The 24,989-nt window shown below is 44.5% G+C and overlaps 2 protein-coding genes across 4 annotated transcripts in view; one reads left to right on the forward strand and one right to left on the reverse strand.

The window, feature by feature from the left end:
- Positions 1–1,209: 1,209 nt before the first annotated feature.
- Positions 1,210–4,690, forward strand: tm2d1 (TM2 domain containing 1). The gene is made up of 7 exons (XM_080473397.1): positions 1,210–1,366; positions 3,375–3,448; positions 3,729–3,837; positions 3,909–4,000; positions 4,187–4,260; positions 4,386–4,521; positions 4,624–4,690. Exons 1-6 carry the CDS (start codon positions 1,230–1,232, stop codon positions 4,491–4,493), a joined length of 594 nt encoding a protein of 197 aa, XP_080329523.1. The 5' UTR covers positions 1,210–1,229; the 3' UTR covers positions 4,494–4,521; positions 4,624–4,690.
- Positions 4,691–4,727: 37 nt separating this feature from the next.
- Positions 4,728–24,989, reverse strand: part of tmem259 (transmembrane protein 259) — a 34,533-nt gene continuing 14,271 nt past the window's right edge. Inside the window, exons 7-14 of one of the 3 annotated variants that reach the window (XR_013935715.1) lie at positions 7,980–8,080; positions 7,852–7,909; positions 7,567–7,650; positions 7,046–7,178; positions 6,403–6,502; positions 6,226–6,315; positions 5,551–6,007; positions 4,728–5,430 (exon numbers count right to left, since the gene is read on the reverse strand). Coding sequence is in view for 2 of the 3 variants with exons in the window: in XM_080473395.1 (XP_080329521.1) it covers positions 5,333–5,430; positions 5,848–6,007; positions 6,226–6,315; positions 6,403–6,502; positions 7,046–7,178; positions 7,567–7,650; positions 7,852–7,909; positions 7,980–8,080 (824 nt within the window). In the remaining variant the exon portion in view is untranslated. Of the gene's footprint in view, positions 5,431–5,550; positions 6,019–6,225; positions 6,316–6,402; positions 6,503–7,045; positions 7,179–7,566; positions 7,651–7,851; positions 7,910–7,979; positions 8,081–24,989 lie in introns of those variants that run through there. The other 2 variants (XM_080473395.1, XM_080473396.1) reach the window with 2 other exon arrangements.

Here is a 24,989-nt window from a genome sequence, read left to right on the forward strand (position 1 = left end):
CAGAGAAATCACAGAATTCACAGAAAGTGGTTTACAGTTTTTATGTGCTTGGGTTTGGCACTAAAATGACACCATACATTCTCTCACACGTTCATTAGAGGTCTCCTGACCTCAGTCATCCAGGTTCAACGCACCTGATTGCAATGAAAGGCTCGTTACTGGGCTTCTTCACAACCTTGGTGATGACATCATCATTAGAGTCAGGTATGATGAAGCAGGGAGGAACCCCATCCAGCTCAGTAGGTAGAGCATGAGACTCTCAGTCTCTAGGTAGAGGGTTCATGTCCCCCGTCCAGCTCAGTAGGTAGAGCATGAGACTCTCAGTCTCTAGGTAGAGGGTTCATGTCCCCCGTCCAGCTCAGTAGGTAGAGCATGAGACTCTCAGTCTCAAGGTAGAGGGTTCATGTCCCCCGTCCAGCTCAGTAGGTAGAGCATGAGACTCTCAGTCTCAAGGTAGAGGGTTCATGTCCAACGCCGGGCGCCACCTTCCTGTGGGCTCTCCACCTTCCTGTGGGCTCTCCACCTTCCTGTGGGCTCTCCACCTGCAGGAAGGTTCTTAGTGGGTCAATGTGATCTGGGTGACGGTGCTCAGACTGACACCTCCACCTCCTGGAAATGGAGAAGAGGGAGGAGATGGATGTAGCAGGGAGGAACTAAAACATGCAGGACAGGGAGACATTCCACAGACTGTAGAGAGTCAGGCTGTATAACAAATATTTCTATAAAGTTCATCTTGGTGATCAGCTGAGGAACAGAACCGGGCAGCGTCATGTGACCCAGCTTGTCTTGGACCAGTCAGATTTGAGGCACAGCTCTCCACTGCCTCACCCGGAGTTCTGCCCTGGATTTGATCGCCAAATACTCACATTCAATGATTTTTGCTTAGTAAAATGTCAAAAATGCATCTTTAACACAAATTTGTAGAAAATATTAATATTTATTTTATGTTCTTTTTTCTCTTCTCATGATTGCAGGTGAGGCAGAACAAAGTTCAAACAAAACAGCGTACAGTTTTCGTTTATAATTTATCATTGAAAACATTTTATTCAGAAAAAAATATTGAAAAAATGTTAAATTAAAAATGAAAAACTTTATAGAAATTGTGTCTTTGAAACAATTAAATTTTGTTCAACGTGTTACATTTTCGCTGTTTTCTTCGACTGGGAGCCCCGCCCCCTCCCACCTGACGTCACATGTTTTGGTCTGGACACCACGTGATAAAGTTCAAGATGGAGTCCTCCGTGTTTGGCTCCGGCTGTATGTCCGTGATGAGGATGCTGCTGCTCGGTGTCCTCCTCCTGCTGCTGGAGCTGCGTCTTGTCCGGAGTGAAGAGGCCGAGAGCTGCGAGTTGCTCCGGCTCGGACAATATCCTTTAACCCGGGAGGAGGCCAAAGGGGATCCGGGAAAGAGGCCTCGGGTGGCCCCAGGGGAGCCGGGGAGAGAGCCTGGAGTAGCTAATGGGACTAAAGAAGCTATAACCGTGCTAAAGCTAATGACGCTATAACTGGCCTAATGGGGCTATAACCGTGCTAAAGCTAATGACGCTATAACTGGCCTAATGGGGCTATAACCGTGCTAAAGCTAATGACGCTATAACTGGCCTAATGGGGCTATAACCGTGCTAAAGCTAATGACTCTATGGGTACGTCCGAATTGTCCCTCCTGTCTCCTTCTCTGTCCTCTTCTCCTTCACCCAGGAAGTGTTTTGTGAGGCGGCCATGATAAGAACTGTCTGAATTCTCAATAAGCAAAGGAAAGGAGGCTCGTTGTTTCCTTTAGAACCTCCTTTAGCCTAGGAACCACTGATGCTTCCTTTAGAACCTCCTTTAGCCTAGGAACCACTGATGCTTCCTTTAGAACCTCCTTTAGCCTAGGAACCACTGATGCTTCCTTTAGAACCTCCTTTAGCCTAGGAACCACTGATGCTTCCTTTAGAACCTCCTTTACCCTAGGAACCACTGATGCTTCCTTTAGAACCTCCTTTAGCCTAGGAACCACTGATGCTTCCTTTAGAACCTCCTTTAGGAAGCCTCCTAACACCTTCACTAACTCCTTTAGGAAGCCTCCTAACACCTTTCCTTCACTCCTTTAGGAAGCCTCCTAACACCTTTCCTAACTCCTTTAGGAAGCCTCCTAACTCCTTTCCTTAACTCCTTTAGGAAGCCTCCTAACACCTTTCACTAACTCCTTTAGGAAGCCTCCCAACACCTTTCCTTAACTCCTTTAGGAAGCCTCCTAACACCTTTCCTAACTCCTTTAGGAAGCCTCCTAACACCTTTCCTTAACTCCTTTAGGAAGCCTCCTAACACCTTTCACTAACTCCTTTAGGAAGCCTCCTAACACCTTTCACTAACTCCTTTAGGAAGCCTCCTAACACCTTTCCTAACTCCTTTAGGAAGCCTCCTAACACCTTTCACTAACTCCTTTAGGAAGCCTCCTAACACCTTTCACTAACTCCTTTAGGAAGCCTCCTAACACCTTTCACTCACTCCTTTAGGAAGCCTCCTAACACCTTTCACTAACTCCTTTAGGAAGCCTCCTAACTCCTTTCACTAACTCCTTTAGGAAGCCTCCTAACACCTTTCCTTAACTCCTTTAGGAAGCCTCCTAACACCTTTCCTTAACCCTGTGACGTCATCCACAGGGTTAAGGTAAAGTTGATAGTTAAGGAGTTAGGAGGGACTTGCCGGCTAATGGAGCTATAGCCGTGCTAACAGGGCTAATGGAGCTATAGCCGTGCTAACAGGGCTAATGGAGCTATAGCCGTGCTAACAGGGCTAATGGAGCTATAGCCGTGCTAACGTTAATAGTGCTAATGGAGTTAGCATAAGCTGATGGGGCTAATGGAGTTAAAATGTGCTTAAGCTAATAAAGCTAATGGGGAAATCTGAGTTTTGATGGAGCAAAATCTGCTTTTTATCCCAAAAGAAGTTTTCATTGTTTGTGTTGAAAAGAAGTTGAACTGGCCGATGAGTCGCTGAGCAGCTGGATTAAAAAATGATATAAAAGAATAAACGACACTGCCAAATAATTCAAAGTATTTGATTATGGTTTGAGAACTATATAGTTCTCGTTGTGAATCGGACCACGGTGAGGGTTCTGGATAGCTGCGTACATCTTTACATCATCAAGTTACAAACTATAAAAGCTCCATTAGCTCTGCTAGCGGAGGCTAGGAGTTAACGGAAACAGCATTATTCAAGGAAAAATAACGCCCGTTTCTTTCGAAATGTCGGGAATGGTGTTGGCATGTTTCAGTGTTTCACAAAAGTTGCGTATACACCCGTTTCCCTGGCGATGAAGAGTTTCTTGGATAGTTGCGTTATGCTTCGTTTCAACGTTTTCAGAAAGTGGTTTCCCTGACTTCGCTAACGTATCGCTGCAACGAGCCGAAGATCGACGAGAACACGCAAGAACCCGAAAACTGCAGAGACGCTACGGCCTGGGGTCAGTGTGTGTGTGTGTGTGTGTGTGTGTGTTGCCACAAGTAACAAATGAAGAAAAACCGTGTGTGTGTGTGTGTGTGTGTGTGTGTGTGTGTGTGTGTGTGTGTGTGTGTGTTGCCACAAGTAACAAATGAAGAAAAACCGTGTGTGTGTGTGTGTGTGTTGCCACAAGTAACAAATGAAGAAAAACCGTGTGTGTGTGTGTGTGTGTGTGTGTGTGTGTGTGTTGCCACAAGTAACAAAGGAAGAAAAACCGTGTGTGTGTGTGTGTGTGTGTGCAGTGGAGTGCCTCCCAGCTCCAAACATCAGCTGTCGTCTCACCAACGGTTCAGAGTTCAAGTTCAGCGGCGATGAAGTCGGTTTCAAGAAGACTGTGCCGTGTCGGAATGTGTGAGTGTACACACACACACACACACACACACACACACACACACACTGATGTTTTTGTGTGTGTGTTTCAGGAGTGTGTACTCGTACAAAATTGCGGTGGCGTTGTCGTTGTTCCTCGGCTGGTTGGGAGCCGACCGCTTCTACCTGGGATACCCTGCTCTAGGTACACACTCCCAGCTACACACTCATACACGTGTGTGTGGTGTTTGGGTTTTTTCTGTGTAGTTTTGGTGTGTTTTCTAGTGTTGCATGTGCACTTTCAACACAAAACCTCAGACTAAAACGACGTGTGTGTGTGTGTGTGTGTGTGTGTGTGTGTGTGTGTGTGTGTGTGTGTGTGTGTGTGTAGGTCTGTTGAAGTTCTGTACTGTGGGTTTCTGCGGAATCGGAACTTTGATCGACTTTGTGCTCATCGCCATGCAGGTCAGTACGTTACCACGGCAACAGTCAGCCTGTTGTCACATGACCTCACTACCAGGAAGTCCTTTACTTCCTGGTGTGTAGATTGTGGGCCCTCTGACGCAGTGTGTACTTGGTGTTTTGTGCAGATTGTGGGTCCCTCTGACGGCTCCTCCTACATCATTGATTTCTACGGAGCTCGACTGAACCGACTGAACGTAGACAACCAGACTTACAGGAAGACACACAACCTGTAGTACACACTGCCTGTAGTACACACTACCCGTAAGTACACACGCACTCCTGTCAGCCAATGAAGCACTTCCTGGTCATGTGGAACAAAGTGGACACACCATTTTAACGCCAGGTCATTTTTGTTTGTTCCAGGTCCTCCATCTTTGTCGTGAAGTTTTTTTGAGAATCCATTGTAAATAAAAGTAATCTGATTACTGTGGTTGTGTACTTTAATGTGCAAAAACGTGACAAGCTGACGATTTTAAGAACTTTATTTGTGTCATAGTCGATGGAAACGATTGAAGGAGGAGCTTGAGTTCCAGGCCCCGCCCTCTGAGCAGCAGGAGGGGGCGGGGCCAGGCAGCATCACGCAGCCAATCAGACATAAGGCACCGCCACAATAAGTCTTCTGTTCCTCGACAGTCTCTTCAAAATAAAATGTGAAAAAAAAGCCTTATTAACTACGATTCAGCGGACGATTGATAACTCGTTAAGTTGTCGTTAACTCCAAGTCATGGAAAATTTGTCACGCTATCGCTAACTTGTCCAGGACTTGAGTCCCAAGTTGGCATCATCTTCTTGAGTTATTAAGTTAGCAACACGTTACAATTAGTGACAAGTTGACGAGCTAAGGATAACTTCACGAGATATTGCTAACTCGACAAGTTATCGCCCACTTGTTGAGTTAGCGAAAGATAAGTGAGAGATAACTTGCTGATGAATTGACAAGTTTTCAACTCGAGTTTTCGACAACTCAAACGACTAATCAATAAGCCGTCGTCACTCGGACCAATCAGAGCGAAGCAGGAAGTTGGTGTTGTCCTCTCCATGGTGAGTTGATGAATCCTGTGGAAACGTCCAATCAGCTGCGAGCTCCACAGTCACGTGACGTCACCAGAACCCGGTCCCAGGAGTTCACAATTCGACAACTTAGTGACATTTTCAACGAGTCTCCTGAAACTTCAAGATAGCGACAACTCGATAAGTTAGCAACTCGACAAATTTTAGCGACAACTTGTCAAAAATTAGTCAAGTGTTTAGCTAAGTTGTTAGCTGTTGACTAAGTTAGCGATGACTCACCGAGTTATCACCATATAGTCAAGTGAGCAAAAACTCTTCACGTTGTCGCAAACTGGTTAATGACTCAATGAACTTTCGAAGACTCAAGTCAACGACAACGATTTTTCGTCAACTCACTGGACGAGATATCTTCAACTTTTCTTTAACAATCATCAATAATCCTCAGTTCCGACCAATCGGAGCAAAGCAGGAAGTAGCCTCCTCCTCTGCGGTGAGTTCATGAGAAACATTGTCGTCCAATCAGCTGCGAGCTCCACAGTCACATGACATCATCGGGACCCGGTCCCGCTTCTGTACCTGAGCCAGTCTGCTGAAGGCCCACCCCCTGGTCCTGCTGATGCTCTGTGATTGGAGGAGGGGGGGTGGAGGGGGCGTGGCCTCCATCAGGAATCTCCACCTCCTCGTCATCTCCATTGTTGTTGTTTACGTTGTCCTGCAGGGCAGGGCGGTTCTGGTCCTGAGGGACAGCTGGCATTAATGCTAATGTCAACAAGAAATGCTGATGATACAAATGTTAATGTCAAGCTAATGTTGCCAATGCTAACATCAACAAAGAAACAACCAGTGTGCTCATGATGCTAATGCTAGCCAATATCCTTCCAAGTGATGGGAGTGAACTTTTTTGCTAATCTTAAAGCAAACCCGGTTGTTGTGGATGCTATTGCTAATGCTAACCTGGTTGTTGTGCAGCAACATCTCCTGGATCCGGATTTGTTGCAGAATGGCCGGCAGCTCGTAGTGATGGAAAAAGTAGATCATGGAGTGCTATTAATAGACACACAGGGGGGAGGGGTTAGCAGTAGAGGGGGCGGGGCTTGAATGGAAACAGGGAGTGGATGGAGCTTCACTCACCTGGATGAAGAGCCAGGAGGTGACCAGAGCCAAGCTGCTGTACTGGCCATTGAAGCGGTAGTGATACGCGTAGAATGCAAAGTGGTACAAATAGAAGAACCTGTGGGAGAAATGGCTAGCGTCAGGCTAATGCAATAACATCAGGCTAATGCAAATAGACAATAGCAATGAGTTAATGCTAACTCCTAAAAAGGACAATATACGACCTACAAGTTAGAAGCATGCTAACACTGATGCCAGTTGTTAGCTTGTTGGTGTTGGCATGTTAACAAGCGGTTAGCAGGTTCGCGAATTGTTAGCTTGGTGCTTGCGAGTTGTCAGCTTGTCGATATTAGCATGTTGGTGTTAGGGAAGTGGAAGCTAAAGAAAATTATATATTATTTATGGAGAAAAAGCATGTTAGCAAACATCAAACTGGTCCAAGATGAACCTGTGGAGAAACAGCAGGCATCAGGCTAATGCTAACAGCTAATGTTAACCTTGATCAGTTCCTCTTGCTAGTGTTGATGCGAATGCTCACCTTAGCTAGTGCCTTTTGCTGGTGTTGATACTAATGCTAACCTCAGCTAATGCCCTTTGCTGGTGTTGATACTAATGCTAAACTCAGCTAATGCCCCTTGCTGGTGTTGACGCTAATGCTAACCTTAGCCAATGCCTCTTGCTGGTGTTTGTGTGGCAGCAGATGGCGTCGTACTGGTCAGCTAGCCAAACGATGAGAATGATGTAAAATGCCGTTGTGGTGTCGTTGAAGAACTCCGACATGATTGCCTCCATTCCTGAGGACATACAGTTAGCACCTCGTTAGCACAGCTGCAATCTAGTCCCACACTGTTGGGAGCACAGACACAAGAAGCACATTAAAACGTGTGGAAAGTTCGGGAATAGTGTTCTATGACTTTTGTCGTATTCAGCTGACCGTTTCCGAAAAAGAAATCACTAAAAACTGCGAATAAATTTCCAATACAGAGCGGCCGGAGAAGCATCCTTTCATCGCCGTCTGTTGCCGCGGAGACAGTGCAACTGGCAGGGCTGCTTGATATCGACAGCAAGGGACAGGCTTTGTTGATATGGACAGTGGGGGGGTGGGCATTTTGGTGTTGAGGGGCAGGGCTTGTAGGTATTGATATAGTGGGGGTGGGGATTATCGGGGGGAGGTTTCCTCACCGACGAGAGCCAGGATGACGGTGAGAAGAGGGGCTGCTGGGAAAGCGATTGTCATGTTCATCTCCAACATCTGGAGCAGATCCACTGAAACAAAAAGTAGAGAGGGGGGTGGGGGGTTAGACTAAGTATAGAGCACTTGGGTGAGACCGAGTACGGGGGGGTGGAGGGGAGAGGGTTAGACAGAGTAGAGAGGAGGGTCAAACTAGTGAAACCAAGAAAGTAGAAGTGTGAGGGGTCTAAAAAAGAGTGGGAGGAGCTTATTTTTGTGGGCAGAGTCATACTGACCGATGAAGACGAAGATCTGATGATGAGAATATCGCAGTAACATCGACACCGACAGAGTCTGAAACACAAAATATTCATGTTACGACAGTCCTGGTTCTGGTTCTGTTCTGATTAGTTTGCCAACTTACGAAGATGACCATGATGACAAATGCGGCAAGGTACGATGTCCGAGCCATCCACATGCTAACGAAGCGGTAATGCTCTCCAGAGACCACGTTCCTCAAGAAACCTGCAGACAACCACACGGTTAGCTGTTAGCATGTCGCTAGCATCACAATTGTGTTGGGGTTAGCATGTCATTAGCATCATGAAGTGTCTCGGTGTTAGCATGTCACTAGTATCACGAAAGTGTTGGTGTTAGCATGTCGCTAGCATCACGATAGTGTCGGTGTTAGCATGTCGCTAGCATCACGATAGTGTCGGTGTTAGCATGTCGCTAGCATCACGATAGTGTCGGTGTTAGCATGTCGCTAGCATTACGATAGTGTCGGTGTTAGCATGTCGCTAGCATCACGATAGTGTCGGTGTTAGCATGTCGCTAGCATGACGATAGTGTCGGTGTTAGCATGTCGCTAGCATGACGATAGTGTCGGTGTTAGCATGTCGCTAGCATGACGATAGTGTTGGAGTTAGCATGTCGCTAGCATGACGATAGTGTTGGAGTTAGCATGTCGCTAGCATGACGATACGCTCCACTGCCGCTCCACTGGTTAGTGGATGAGTGATGTGTTTGAACGCCAGTGACTGAGGTACAGTCACTTCTGTGTTTCGTTCTTGTTCCATTTGGTTTGATAGTATTCAGTGTTGTTGCCTCTCAGTTTATGGAGGCTCTGTACAGTCCAGAAATAGATTTCTTGCACTTCTATCACTGCATTGCCATCCTTCGATAGTTCTGATCTTATCTTTTTTTCATAATAATCTCGAATTTGCAAATAACTGAGGAAGTCTTTATTTTTCATTTAAATTCCTCTTTTAATTCTTCAACGATTTAGAATGTTGTCCCTGAATATGTGCAGTGATGCCTTTGTCATTCCAGAGTTTGTATCCACCATCATTAGTTCCCGGTTTAAAATCAGGGTCCTGGGTGGGCCATAGAAACACTTGACCGTCACATTATATTCTTTATCATTTTTCTCCAGACACTCAATGTTTGATTGTTAATTTCATTTTTTGGTTCCCTGATGTAGTTTAGTCCAATTTTGTTTGGATTTGGTAGTTTTCTATGTTGCACTCCGTCTTTCCGTCTTCCCTGGTATAGAGGACAACATGAACAAACCAGGAATGTCACTTGTGCAGCATAGAAGTTGTGTACCGACAGTCCACCCTCATCTTCCTTCAACTGAAGTGTTTTGGAACTGACCCTTGGTTTACCAGCCCAAATCCACCTGGATATTAATTTGTCCAAGGACCCAGACTAAATTTCAGGGATCATGTGTTGGATGGACTGAAACAAATACAGGATTCTCAGGAATACGTTCATTTTAGTCGAAGTTGAATACAGACCATCGTCTGATATCTTCCTGAAGGTTAACATTAAATTGGTTATAGTTTTGATTGGAGGTCTTAGTGAGCTTTTTTGGGATATTACTACTCCTAAGTATTTAATTGTTTTTGTTTCCCAATAAATTGTACATTTCTCTCTAATTTCTGGATTAGGGGAATAATTGAAGGAAAGAACCTGAGTCTTTGTTATATTACAATTATATCCTGAGCACTGGCCAAAGTCCTCAAGGATTAAGTTAGGAAAGATCTGGTCAGGGTTCTGATGAAACGTGATTACGCCCTATGGTCTGTTCTTTTTTCCTTAATCCCTTTTATACCGTGACTTTGTCTGATCATCTGTGCCAGGGCTTCTATGAAGATGATGCATAAAGTTGGAATTAGGCAACAACCTTGACGGGTCCCGTGATGTAAAGTAAATCTGTCTGTTAAGTGGCCTATTATTTTCATCCTGGCTGGGGGTTCCTGGTAAATGTTCTGATGCATTGAATTGACAGTTTTTGGAATCCTAATCTCTCTAGGACCTGATACAAAAAACTCCAATTGACACCGTCTAAGGCCTTTTTTGAGTCCAGACTAACTAATACAGCACTTATTCCCTTTCTTTGAACCTGATGTTGTCTGTGGAGAGTACCCCTGATGTTGTCTGTGGAGAGTACCCCTGATGTTGTCTGTGGAGAGTACCCCTGATGTTGTCTGTGGAGAGTACCCCTGATGTTGTCTTGGGTCTGCCGGTCTTGGATGAATCCTGCCTGGTCCTCATCAATCAGTTCCAACATCCTCTTTTCAAACCCAGTGAAGGACCTGACCCTTCCTGACATGTCCCATAGCGTTCTCTCTGATCTCCACCACTGGCACATCAGTTCTTTGACTTTAATTTGCCGATTGCATCATTTAGTTCTTTGTAATATTGGAGGTTAATTCTCTATTTCCCCTGAACATGTCAAACCTAATGAATTCTAAATGTCTTCATGTCTGATTCTGCTCTTGCTTGGGGTTTTGAGTACAAACTTTCATAATAATCCTTAAAAGATTTTTCTATTTTTGGAGTCCATGTAGTATTTTTTTGATTGGGGTTCTCTAATTGTATGTATTGTGGCAGAAGCTTGTTGTTTGGAAGACGCCTGGCCAGGGGTTTAGTTGCTTTAGAACCTCATTCGTGATCAGTCTGCCGAATGAATCTACATTTTTTCTCTACTTCAAAATATCTTCTATTTGTTGTCTTATCTCAACTATTTGTTTTATTTTTCCGTCTTTATTGTTCTTAAGTTGTTGCGCAAGTATTTTCAACTTGCTTGCTAGCCACGTCTCAAGTGGAGGAGTTCAAGTATCTGGAGGTCGAGTTCACGAGTGCAAAATACAATGAAATGTCAAAATAAAACTAGTATAAATCCTCTATAAGCTCCTTGCTTGGTGGGACCAGACTGGAGCCTCATGTTCTCTGCTGTTATGTGAAAGTGAAGCTTAAATACTCGTGACGTCCAAATCGTCCTCCACCCTGTGTGCTAGGCTCCGCCCCTCTGCGGGGATTTTCAGGATCGTTACATTACGGAGGTGAACTCAGAGTAAAGTACGAAGACAGTCATGTATCACTGTTAGGTATTAGTGAAGGTTTTCTTATAACCATATATATTATCCTACTTCCGTGGAGAGGTCAATTTATTTAGTTTGTTATATATATATATATATATATATAAAGTAATATTTTAATAATAATAGTAAATTAATCTCTATATCCCCTTGTTTGTTTTCTTGAGGGATTATCTCAGTATTTATTTATTATTTTTGTAGGATTCGTTAAAGCCCGCCTCTCCGCCTATAAATAGGCGGTGTCTAAAGCGTTCGGGGCTGCCCTCTCTCGATGAATCCCGTACTGACACGCAGCCCGGCGGCTTCTCTACTTCGACCTCTCCCATTCGTACCCGCAGTCAGGCGGCTTCCTTCTCCGGCGTTTCCGCCTTCGTTGTATGTTTGGGGTTAGCACAGATCCTTTTTCCCTGGTGGGATCGGTGGTCCTGTTTTCGTTTTTTGTTTGTCCTGCAACAGTAGGTTGGGGTTTTTGTTTGTTAGATTGGGTGTTGGTACCGGCTCCGACGGCCCTGTACAGGGTTGGCCCGGTACCGCACCTGTTTGTTTGTTTGTGCCAGCCCACCAGGTACTTGTTCTTTTGGATATTTTTGGTAGTTTAGGACACGGGGTGGTTTTGGGTTTTGTCGGGGTCTAGTTTGTACATAACCCGCTTGTTTTTTCAGGTTCAACGTTTTTTTTAAATTAAAAACCCACGAGTGAATTAAAAGAAAATTAAATAAAAATTGTAAAAATCCAACTGTTTCCCAGTGTCCTTCCAGATATGTTCCGTCCCTCCTCGGGGTGTAACAATCACCTGCGGCCTGAATATTCTAATAAGTGAGTCCAGTCCAGGTATTTTTGCCGTTTCAGTGTCGCTCAGCTTGAAATTTACCAGGAAAACTGGTCCGATGTCCTCATCAGGCAGGTTGTCCCCTCATCCCGGTGTGTTGACAATATATGTCCCTGCACAATGATGTGTCTGCTCAGTCCAGGGTGTCCCCTCTTACCAGGTCCACTCCTCACACATTCTACTGTATTCTGTTTCTTCCAGATCCGACATTTTGTGGAAAATCAATTCCCTGACTTTCCTAATCCCGCCTATTGATGCTTCTGAGAATGGAGAAGGAAGTCGTTCATTTGTGAACGCATCATTAAATACTCTCACCAGGGTGGGAGCTTGTATGCTGGAAAGTATCCGTCCAGTCCAGGAGCTTTGGAGCTGTGGAAAGAGCCCATCGTCTCTCGGACCTCGGCAACCGTAATGGGGGCTCCAAGATTACTAAATAATAATAATAATAATGGCTTGGATCTATATGGCGCTTTCTTCACACTGACTCGTAGCGTCCAGAGACCTTGATTCATTCTCACCAGTGATGCTAAGCTACGCTGTAGCCACAGCTGTCCTGGGGCTGCTGACGGAGCACCATTCATACGAGGCAATGTGGGTAGAGGACACACTGTTTGATAGAGTGGGATTCGAACCGCCAACCCTCCGGTTATTGGACGACCGACTCTACCGCCGAGCCATCGGGCCTGGTATGCCAAAGTTTGCTGGGTTTGTCTCCTTGTTCAGAGAAGCGTTGCTTTGTTTGTAAAGCTGAACCTCATCCTGCTGGTTGCCAACCATCCTATGGAGGCTGGAGCTGGAACCTTTCTCTGTAGAACACCGCTGAAGGCTTAGTGGCACATTCAGCATCTACATGTGAAATTTATCCGACAATTCTGTTGCGCTTTTTAAAAAACGGGATACGAATGAAATAACCTGCCCACGTAGATAAGCCTTGAAGTAATCCCAGTGTATCACTGCCCATATCAGGCGTAGCATTCATTTCAAAGAAGTTTATTTCCTTGGTAAGAAAATCTTTAGATTTTGCTTCTGAAAGCAACTGTGAATTCCATTTCCAGAATTTGTGAGCCGGCCTGCAGCGGGAAAAAGAAATGTCAACTGCTGTCGGGGAATGACGAGGAATGACCCGACTGTGATGTTAACAGGCAACAGAGTTGTGCAGCAGTTTATTATCCACCAGGAAAAACCCTTTGGTGAGGAGCTGCGATGTACATGAGAGAAGAAGGAAAACTCCTTATGAGAGGGGAACCTGGTCCTCCAAGGTTCCACCACTCCCAAACGGTCTGCATGGAATTTCAAAGAAGTAGATTTTGTTAGTGTGGTCTGTGGTCTGTTTAGTGGATCCTGAAGCAGATGAACATCGCCCCCATGTGGAGCATACACCGAAGCCAGAACCACAGGAGTAGTCTGCAATTTGCCTGAAACTAGAACAAAGCGTCCATTAGGATCGCAGATACTCACAGACGGTTCAAAAGCGATGTCGCTGTGTAGAACAATCGCAGCACCCCTCCCCCTCTTAGGGAACCCAGAGGAGAACAAGTGACCATCCAAGCTCTTTTCAAACCAGAAATTTCAGAATTGCAAAAAAACAACAACCTTGAATGTCCCTTTAAAAAATATTTAAATATTTGTGAACACTTCTTCCATTAAAAAATAGTGTGTTCATATATATATATATATATATATTTTTACACACATGCATACATATATACAGTATATACATACACATACGTATGAAATAAGCATATGCATCACAATTCTGTGGATAAACAAGAAAATATTGAACCCCTGAACAGATAATTATATTATGGCACATAGTTATTAATTTGATAGATGTAACTGCAGACTAAAAATTAAAAATGTAATGAAATGAATTAGAATACAAAGCTGGTCAATAGTCCAGGTTAACAGTAGGACCATTTTGAATGTCTCTGAACAGCTCGACATGTTAATGTCCTGCATCAGGCTCATTGGGCGTCAGTCCCGATCCCCGCCACCGAGTGGGAAGGCTCAGCAGCTCAAAACCACATTAGCACTCAGCAAAAGTGAAAAAAGACTAAATACAAGCTGCAGTGTGGAACCTGATGAGCGACATCACCATGTCCAGTGCAGTTCTCGCTAAGCATGCTTGGTCACCAGGTAATCCTCAGCATCCTTCACGGAAGGCAGCTGCAGATCAACGTTTTCAGCATTTTCCAATAAAAAAAGGGTAATTCTAGTGTCACCATGCAAAGAGTTCAGGAGCTGGAGAAAATGAGTCTACTCCTCACCCACCAGTACCGGAAGTCTTCGATGCAGTTTTCAGAGAAATGTTCCTTGTGTCCTTTATGTATTTCAGCTTCTTTGAGTATCATAAAGACAATAAATATGTTTATTTGTAAAGTACCATGTTGTTACTACATTGTTTATGTGTTAAATATCAGTTACTACGACAAGAAAGAATGAAAGGGTGAATCCTAATTGCACTTTCACCTTTAACCTGAGTTCACGGCTCATTAGATGAATGAACAGTCAAGTGCCAGATGGTTTGAAAGACAGGGTGCGTCCTAATAGTCCCACCTAGCTCCTAATAGTCCCTCCTGTCTCCTAATTGTCCCTCCTGTCTCCTAATAGTCCCACCTAGCTCCTAATTGTCCCTCCTGTCTCCTAATTGTCCCACCTGTCTCCTAATTGTCCCTCCTGTCTCCTAATAGTCCCACCTATCTCCTAATTGTCCCTCCTGTCTCCTAATTGTCCCTCCTGTCTCCTACTAGTCACTCCTGTCTCCTACTAGTCACTCCTGTCTCCTAACTGTCCTTCCTATCTCCTTTCCTATCCACTTCTCCTTAACCCCAGAAGTGTTTAAGAGGCGGCCATGATAAGGATCGTTGGAATTCTCACGAAGCTGAGGAAAGGAGGCTTAATGCTTCCTTTAGAACCTCCTTTAGCCTCGGAACCACTGATGCTTCCTTTAGAACCTCCTTTAGCCTGGGAACCACTGATGCTTCCTTTAGAACCTCCTTTAGCCTGGGAACCACTGATGGTTCCTTTAGAACCTCCTTTAGCCTAGGAACCACTGATGCTTCCTTTAGAACCTCCTTTAGCCTCGGAACCACTGATGGTTCCTTTAGAACCTCCTTTAGCCTAGGAACCACTGATGCTTCCTTTAGAACCTCCTTTAGCCTAGGAACCACTGATGCTTCCTTTAGAACCTCCTTTAGCCTAGGAACCACTGATGGTTCCTTTAGAACCTCCTTTAGCCTAGGAACCACTGATGCTTCCTTTAGAACCTCCTTTAGCCTAGGAACCACTGATGGTTCCTTTAGAACCTCCTTTAGCCTAGGAACCACTGATGCTTCCTTTAGAACCTCCTTTAGCCTCGGAACCACTGATGGTTCCTTTAGAACCTCCTTTAGCCTAGGAACCACTGATGCTTCCTTTAGAACCTCCTTTAGCCTGGGAACCACTGATGGTTCCTTTAGAACCTCCTTTAGCCTAGGAACCACTGATGCTTCCTTTAGAACCTCCTTTAGCCTCGGAACCACTGATGCTTCCTTTAGAACCTCCTTTAGCCTCGGAACCACTGATGGTTCCTTTAGAACCTCCTTTAGCCTAGGAACCACTGATGCTTCCTTTAGAACCTCCTTGAGCCTAGGAACCACTGATGGTTCCTTTAGAACCTCCTTGAGCCTAGGAAATGCCGACGCTTCCTGAATGTGCGCGCAGAGTTTACGAAGGTAATTGAAGAAGTAGAGAAAGAAAACGCCACATTCACAACTCGCATGGATGATCTTGAGGAGGAAGCTAACAGCCAGGCTAACTTGAAGCTAAAGTGGACACGCTGTCTACACAAGTCGCCCAGTTGACAGAGAAGACCGAAGATTTGGAGTCCCGGCAACAACGAGATAACGGCAGACTGATTGGAGTGGAAGAGGGAAACATTCGACCGGGGAAAGCCGTCGCTGGACTGCTGAAGGAAGCTCTGGCTCTGGACGACACGCCGACGCTCAGCCGGGCACACCGGAGCCTGCAGCCCAGCCCACAGGATGGGGACGCCCCGAGGCCAATCATCGTCAAGTTTCACTACTTTCAGGAGAAAGTGGAGGTTCTTTCAAAGGCTATGGGTGCAGGTCCCATCACCCACAAAGGAAATGCTTCTACATCTACCCAGATTACTTGGCTGCCGACAGAAAGAAGAGAGCCGCCTTCACCGAGGTGAGAGGGCGTTACTCTCCTGTATCCAGCCACACTGAAGCTCACGGCCCCAGCTGGCGAGCAGGTATCCTCCGACCACCCGGCCAAGGCAAAGCCTTACATGGAGACCAAGCTGCACCCACGGGACACAGAGGGAGAGTAAGAGATAACCAACAGGGCCATAACAGGTATCATACACTGCACAGTAATACTGCAGTAGACTGCACATGCTGTCTTTTATGTTGACTGGTAAGCGTCACCACACTCCAGTTGGATGCTCTTTATGTTTGAACTATGGACAAGGCAAAGGGACATTTTTCAGTCATCTGAGGAATACAAATGGGAACTTAAAGAAAAGAAAAGAATCTGGACCCAGGATCCATGATGAATGACGATGCACAACTTCCTAAAGTATGTGAAGGTTTTACGTTGACACCACGTGTTGTGGAGAATATCTTAAGAATGTTAATATTCTTCTTTGTGTTCTTTTTCTCTATCACGTTAATGCAAGTGCTTAACATTTAAGTCTCAATTTGATATTATAACCCTAATAATACTTTCTCTTTATTTTGTTTTTGTTTACTTAAATGAATCCCCCTATCATCACTATTATAACTAGTTTTATTTGATAGTATTCTTTCCTTGCGGGGAGATCTTCCAACTGTAAGTGTTGAGAATCTTAACGCCTGTGACCAAATAAGTGTCAGCACACATGCAACAATGACAGTATTGAAAGGAGAGCCCTAGTATATTTTGTTGTGCCTTAGCAGAGTCTGTGTAAAGAGACGTTATATGCTTAGAGTGAGGAGCGTGTTCAGGGCAGTCTCAGGGTGAAGGAAGACCAGCCCAGGACTCCAGGATGGGAAGAGGCTTTTCTGGGTTTATCTGCTTGTTTTTCTCAGTTTTCTTTTGGGTTCATTTGTAGTTAATGGTTTGACTCAAACATACAATAAAGTACTCAGATATAGTCAACATGCAGGACCGGGTCATTACAAATGATTGCATTATGATTCTGGATAATGTAAACAATCAACAAGGAGTAATTTCATTCGTCTGCTGGAATGTCAAAGGGCTGAACAATTTGGTCAAACGGAGCAAAATATTGAGTTTTCTGAAATCACTAATACCTGATGTGATACTGCTACAGGAGACACATTTAAATATCAACTACCAAAAAAGATTAAATTGTAAGTGGATTGGACAAATATATCACTCACGTTTTAACCATAAGGCAAGGGGAACAACAATTTTAATTAGGAAAGGGATTCCTTTAGAACACATGTGAAGGAGTATCCGATGCTAATGGCAGAGATATTGTTGTAGTAGGCAAGCTTTTTAATACACCAATAATACTGGCTAACATTTTTGGACCAAATTGGGATAATGCACAATTCTTCCTTAATTTTTTTTCAACACTCCCGGACCTTAATTCCTACAAACTACTTTTTGGCGGGGACTTTAACTGCGTCCTCCATGCCCAACCGGACAGATCAAGTGTAAGGCCAAATAGCAGCTGCAGTGGCTATTAAATCCTGCCTTCCCTCTTGTGGTTTATCAGACCCCTGGCGGATAGAAAATCCAACTAGCAATTCTCCTTCTTCTCCTCCATGCATCACAGCTACTTCAGGGTTGATTATTTTATTGTTGATAATCAACTCCTACCTTTAATTTCCAACAGCAAATATCACAGTCCAGTATTATCAGATCACAGCCCAGTGCACATGGATCTCATTTTGCCAGCCAATGTAGCACCCCAACGAACTTGGCGGCTCGACCCTGTTGGGCTGAAGATCCATTCAACTCCTCCAAGCAGTTTTCTCTGACTGAGGAGAAACACCAGGGACAATGAACAGGACATAAAACAGCAGGGAAGGAGCCAAAGACCCCAGGAAGTCTCCAACCCCCCAGGGTGGGAACCAATGGTAATGGTCGAACCTGACCAGGACACCACGTGGGTCCAAAAGTCAACTTGGTGGGACTCCTTTCCTACCAACTGTCCCCTGCTTCTCACCCCAGCCACCGAGAGGGACACACGTCTGCTGCCTCGGGACGGTAAAGAGAGCACCAAGTAGGTCCAAGGGACAGAACCAACACCAGCCCGCTGGACGAGCAGGACACAGTTTGGACTACGTCTTCTCTTTTCCTTTTTCCCTTTTTTTGGGGGGGAATCTAGAGACCCAAGCCAGCGTCGCTCCCCCCCACCTTCAGCTGCCTCGCTGTCCACTCCTGCAGCTGAAGCCAGGCCTCTGGTTGTTACCGGGTCTGAATTCAGCGTCCTAAATTCAGTTACCACAGCCTCACAGAACCAACAGCACCACGGACGGTAAGAGCTTTGTCTGGGCAGCACCTGTTAGATTAGCGTGACGCTAACACGCAATGTGTTTCAATGTGCCGCTGATAAGGCCATCAGACCAGATGGCCTTATCAGCGGCCTTATCAGCGGCCAGATGTTTGTGTACGCGCTTTCACACGCACCAACCAAGTCTGGGACTCAGGTTTTCCACCTCAGAACCAGAGGTCCAAGTGAGCTCCAGGCCCACTGGCAGCTCTGTGTGGAGGAATCAGGGTTCAGAACCGAACCTCGCCAGAACTCTTCTCTCCTCTATATTTCATTAACCCCGTTCGCGCGCACCCCGCGCGTCTGCTGCCGCTCGTCTTATCTGCTCCAGATAAGCTCATACACATAGCCACATTTAGTACCGCTAACGACAGATCACCAGAGTTCTGACTGCATGTTTCGACATCCAGTTAGAACTCCGGCTCAGGACCGGACTGACAGCGTCGTCCAGTTATCACGTGACCTCGGAAAGCGTCCCCCAATCGCCACGGTAACGCTGCTCCGCAGAGCGCAACCGGGCCACCATTTTGGCTCTTTGAAACCGCATCAGAGCTGCCATCTTGGATCAGGATCCCAACTCATCCACCACCTGGTGGACGTTCCAAGTCATCACACCCACTCACATTGACCCGCCGACGTCTCCCTCCACCTAGTGGACGTTCGAGGTCATTACACCCATCACCCTCATAAACCAAAATTCTTCTCAGAATGACTTAAGAACTTATTTAAACTTTATTCAGTCATAACAACAAAAAAAACTATTTCACTCTGCAGTCTTGTATCTCTTATTTATGTTAACTGAAACAACTTCACCTGGATTTTGTGGCAAATAAATCACTATGAACACGGCTCAACACGAGGCTTCAGGGCATGTAGTACACATGCCACGCCTTTAGGGGCGCTGTGACTCACCAAACACAACAGACCACATAGAAATTTAGAAGTAGACTCCTGCTCAAAAACACATAAACCACTAGTTTTATAGGTCTATGGCCCCGCTCCGCCTGCTTCTAGCTTCTGCAGCTCGACCGGAGCTTGTAGTCCCTGATTGTTCTGGTTATTAGGGGACGTCAGTTTACGGCAGGTCGCAAACGGGGCTTGCTTTACGGCAGCTGACGTGAAAAGTTTTTTTTTTTTATTTTTAAGATCGGCGGGGTGATCGGCTGGATTTGCCGATTCCCGATCACTCAGAAATCACTGATATCGGCCCTGATCCGATATCTACCGATCTGATCGGGACATCCCTACTTGATTTGTTTCAAATTATCCCCATTTTTCTCCATAAATCCTATTTTGCTCAGCAGGACCGCTTTATCTCTTCGTTTATATGGAATAAAAAACCTGCACGTATAAAGAAGGCAAGCCTGGAGAGAGTTAAATCTGATGGTGGCTTGGGTTTACCTAATCTTTTATTTTACTATTGGGCAGCTAATATTGTCAAGCTGACATATTGGATCACCACGTTCGCAGATAAGGAGGGTTCGTTCTGGGCTGAGATGGAGCTGAGAGCTCCACTCTCAGTCTCCCCGATTTCAATCTTAACTGCCCCTCTCCCACTAAACATTAAAACACCCGAACTGAACTATAATTTGGTGGTCCAAAACTCAATTAAAATCTGGGGTCAGTTCAGAAAACATTTTAATTTGACAGGTAATTTGACAGCTTCTCTCCAATCATGTTTAATCTTCTTTTTGCACCCTCCCAAATAGACCAGGCTTTTGCTGTTTGGCACAGAAGTGGTTTGGTCTGCTTTCAAGATCTTTTTACTGATGACGGCTTTGCATCATTTAATTTTCTATGTGTAGATCATAACTTACCAAAGTCTCACTACTTCAGGTATCTTCAGGTTTGGTAAATGTTTCCCATGGTATCCATCTCCACCCTCCAAAGACCTACTGTATCTAGTCCTTAATGTAAAAACACTCAATAAAAGAGCAATATATATGCATTAATTCTGGATAGCAGCCCTCATACGTAGGACAAAATCAAGGAAGCGTGGGAAGGAGAAGCTGGAGAAATAATACCCGAAGACACTTGGTTAGACACCATACCGTACACACATCCTCTCTCTGCATTACACATGGCCTGATCCAGTTTAAGGTTGTCCACAGGTTGCACTACTCTAATGACAGATTGTCAAAACTTTACTCTAATGTTGCACCGAACTGTCCTAGATGTCAATAGTCCCCTGTTTCTTTGGGGCAAATGTTTTGGTCATGTCCTTCTCTCTGTGGTTTCTGGTCTTCAGTCTTCCAATCGCTCTCAGCCATACCTGGCAAAACACTGCAGCTTGACCCTTTGATAGCCGTCTTCGGTGTAGTTAGGGACGAGATAAAAATGTCCCGCCTCCACAAAAATGCAATTACCGTTGCATCGTTGATTGCCCGCCGTCTGATACTACTGAACTGGAAGGGGAAGGACCTTTGTTCATTGGATTAGAGAGGTAATGTTTGGATTGGCCTTGGAAAAAACTAGGTATGCAGTACACGGAATGGAGGATAAATAAGTTACAACTTACAAAGAAATATTTAACTAATGATGTCATTGTTCTTACTATAGAAAATTACAAATAAAGTTGTTTAAAAAAAATGTCTGGGGAAAAAAAATAAATAACGCGTGTATGAGTTTGGGTCTTATTTTTCACCATTCCAACATTCCATAGTCTCTGGAGGTATCTCTGGAGGTATCTCTGGAGGTATCTCTGGAGGTATCTCTGGAGTTATCTCTGGAGGTATCTCTGGAGTTATCTCTGGAGTTATCTCTGGAGTTATCTCTGGAGTTATCTCTGGAGGTATCTCTGGAGTTATCTCTGGAGGTATCTCTGGAGTTATCTCTGGAGTTATCTCTGGAGTTATCTCTGGAGTTATCTCTGGAGTTATCTCTGGAGTTATCTCTGGAGGTATCACTACCTACAAGGCAGAAGCGAGGCTGAACCGTCTTTCTGAAAACTCCAGCGAACATGGAGCCCCAGAGTGGTTATAGAGAAAATAATAAAAAAGACGCGTGGGAACGATATAATAAGTCGTTCCCTGAAGTTAATAATACGAGGGAACGGGATTATTTAATCCGCGTTCGTGGAGCTGCGGCTCTCGAGATGTTGCAGAGCTCCACCTGTCAGTCAGCTACGTCAGATAGAATTTAGAAGCAGTTTTTCATATGTCGTTTATTTTTCACACTTTTCATGGTGACATGATTCTAACTAAGGTCACGTCCAGGTCTTGTTTCACCTTCTGACCGCCGGCTGAGGAGCTGCAGCCGCTGAGCAAGGCAGTGTGAGGCAGCAGGAGGCGCTCCACTCCGCTCTGAGACGCTCCGATATTATTTTATAACCACAGAACTTCTTTCTAATGAAGCCAGACTTCTGGTTCCTCAGGAACGACTAAACAAACTACTGGAAATGAAAGGCATAAAATGAGCCTTTTAACGGCGCTTCATTCAGACACGTCCAGAAATAAAGTGAAAGGAGCAGAAAGTCACTATGGAACGTTGGAATGGTGAAAAATAAGAGCCAAACTCATCCACGTTATTTATTTCCCCTCTATGTCCACTCTGGAGCTCTGGACTAAAACAAGACGGACGTGAACAAACACCAATAGAGACAAGAAGAGACGTAATGTCTTCTGGCTCTTTGGTGCTTCAGAGGTTCTGGTCAGACTAGATGGAGCGACCCGGACTAAACCTCTGGTACAGTCCGTCTCCTGGTTCCTGGACGAGGCTGTCAGCGCCACATTGGTGAAATCAGTGACGTGGCTCTACTGGCTCCGTTAACGGTGGAAAGAGAACCGGTTCTTTGGTGGTGCTCCTTTAAGAACCGGCCCTGAACTAGAACCTGGTTCTTTTTGGTGGAAAAGCTCTACCAGAGGACAAGAGTCTTTCATTAGATGTGGGAGTCGTCTTTGAAGGCTTCAAGTTCTTCTACAACATGGAACGTACCATAATGACATTCATCTTTCTATTTGGGCTGATCCAGACCCTGGATCTCACTTTCTAAGACACTTGAAGAACATATTAGAGTTTTCCCAGAAGGTCCTCATGAATTTGGACGGACACAGGCTCAGCAGGACAATTCAGCAGCTGACAAAGAAGTGAACTGAACATTTTCTGAACGGAGCCACGTGTTAACCTGCTTTGGACTGAGACCAACTTTCCCTGCATCGTAATGAACTCAGTTTGGTCTGCAGTGAAGTGATCCTGGTCTGAACTGTGATAAAGGTGTGGGCGACAGAACAAAGCTTTGTCATTATATTTGATGTTGTCGCTGCCCAATCAAAATCACATATTTTCAAAATGTCGACTTTCATTTTAGTCATTTTGTGACAATGAATTCTTGAGGTGATTGAGTGCTTTTTGTAAGGGTTTGATTGGCTTTGTAGTTTGAACCTCAGTTTTAGTTCTCAAAAGTATTTTATTTTACCAACAAATTGTAAAAGCCCATTCTCAAGAGCCTTGGTTTTGGTGAGACAGCGATCATTATTCTGTACAAGCTCCTCCCGCAGCAGTCCTTTTTACCTGATTGTAAAACACGGCACATTTCTCCCCCAAATATTAATGTACCTTAAATAGCGATTTATTGAGTCTTAAGTACAGATATGTTTGTAATATTTCAACTTACTACATTCTTTTAAGCCAATTGTGTTGTCATATACTCTTCTTTCGAAAATTCTGTTATTTAAATGTTATTCATTACATTGTTGTAATTAAAATGTGACCTCCATTGTACATCCTGTTAAGATTTTATTTACCTGTATCGATGTGAAGTTCTTCCTCACAAGTCACAGGTTGTTTTCTTCACCGCGGCTCTCAGCTGAGAAATCTGGTGAAAAAGACCTGTGTGTTCAGTCAGTGGAGAAAAAGGCAGTGCTTATCTGAGATTGACGGATTTCACAGCCAATCGGAGGAGAGAGACTTCTGACCCACAATCAGAGGAGTGTGGCTGCTGTGAGGGGGTGTGGCCTGTTGTGAGGGGGCGTGGCTTGCAAGTTCGACAGCTTCTTATCGGAGTAAGAAACATCATTTTGTTCGGCAGGACCCCGCACTGCCGTCTTGTTCTTTTGGAATATGAATTGGCCTTTAATACATTAACTTCGAAGCGAAGCTGGAAAAATTTCACGTCCCGTCACTTATTTCCTCCGTTTCGGCATCAAAACAGAAAAGCTCCTCTCTTCTGATTGGCTGTGGGACAAAACCCTCTCTCCTGATTGGCTGTGAAATCCGTCAATCTCAGATAAGCACCGCCTTTTTCTCCACTGACTGAACGCACAGGTCTTTTTCACCAGATTTCTCAGCTGAGAGCCAAGATGAAGAAAACAACCTGTGACTTGTGTGGAAGAACTTCACATCGATACAGGTACACAAGTGTGTTTTTCATCAGATGTACTGCAACAATTAGAGGAAAAATATCAGCATGACAGTTTTCTTTAATCTGTGACTTATAAAACAGGATTTGTGCTCCTGTAATCAAACATTTGTGACTTGTAAGTGTGGAGTTGTATTTGTGGAGAGAAAACAGTTCTACAGGTACACGACTACAAATTCACTTTTACAAGTACACAAACCTTTTTCACCAATAATACCTCCATAGAAACCTGCCTAAAATACAATTGACTTAATCCAATGAGTTATTTTTTCTAGTGTACATGATGGAGCGTTGAGCTTTTGAGTTCATGAGTTTAATCTTTATTTATTTTTGACTTCAGCTGCAGCCGGCTGTCGTTCACCTGGAGGAACAAATATTCTATGTTTACAACTTTTCCACAGACTTCCTGTTTGCACTTTTCTTATTGTACTAAATGTGCATTATTACAGGAATGTTCTGTTTTCTATGGTTTTCTATTCATTTATAAAATTTTAAGTTCATTTTTAGTTGATTTTAATGTTGGTATTTTGCAATAAAATAAATTGCTACATAATTTGTTTGCAATGTGTTCATATCACAAATAATATGCATTTACTAAAATTCAGGTTCGACTCAGATTGTTAAGAATTCTCCAAGTTATAGTGGATTGTGGCTTCCCGCTTTTATTCTGAAGTGGGCGCTTTTATTGTTAAAGGCCGAGTGGGCACTTCCTTCCTCCTATGCACGGTCTGAAGCTAACATGTTTACGGCGGTGAAGCAGTCACTGACGACGTGAGCGATGTTAATATTGCTGTGAAAAGAATGTGTACATGTCTCCTACCGTTTGTAGTCGTGTTGTTGGGTTCCTGGAGGGATTTATGTTCTATAGAATGTTCGTTTTGTGCCTTAGCATTATCGCGATTAGCATTGAGCTAACCAGGTTGACTTGACTCAGTTTATGTTTCAATGTCTGGTAATGTGAAGTTACCCAATGTTTATAGATATTACGTGTTTATGGACATGATTTGATGTTATAGTGAATGTTTGTTTACTGCATGCTCCGTTCTCTGTGTTGTATGCAGAATGCTCCACCGTTCATATGATTCCCTCACTAAAGGACTGAAATTCATCTGATGTCTGGTGTGCTCTCTGACCGGAGCCCTGTAGTGGTCAGTCAGGCAAAATTAATCAGCAACAGAGGTTGTATTCCTCAACACAGATAGTAAATAAAGTGTTTCATACACAGAAAAAAAAAAGCTAAAAGAAATTCACCAGGCCAGGAACGGTGAACGGGCCGGCCGGCCTGCCAGGGAGGAGCCCCTGATCTTTTTCCAGGGAGTTGGCCACCCTAATGTTTATGGTTTAAAGTTGCTATT

This window comes from Lipophrys pholis (assembly GCF_963383615.2).
Source record: "Lipophrys pholis genome assembly, chromosome: 10".
Lineage (NCBI taxonomy): Eukaryota > Metazoa > Chordata > Actinopteri > Blenniiformes > Blenniidae > Lipophrys > Lipophrys pholis.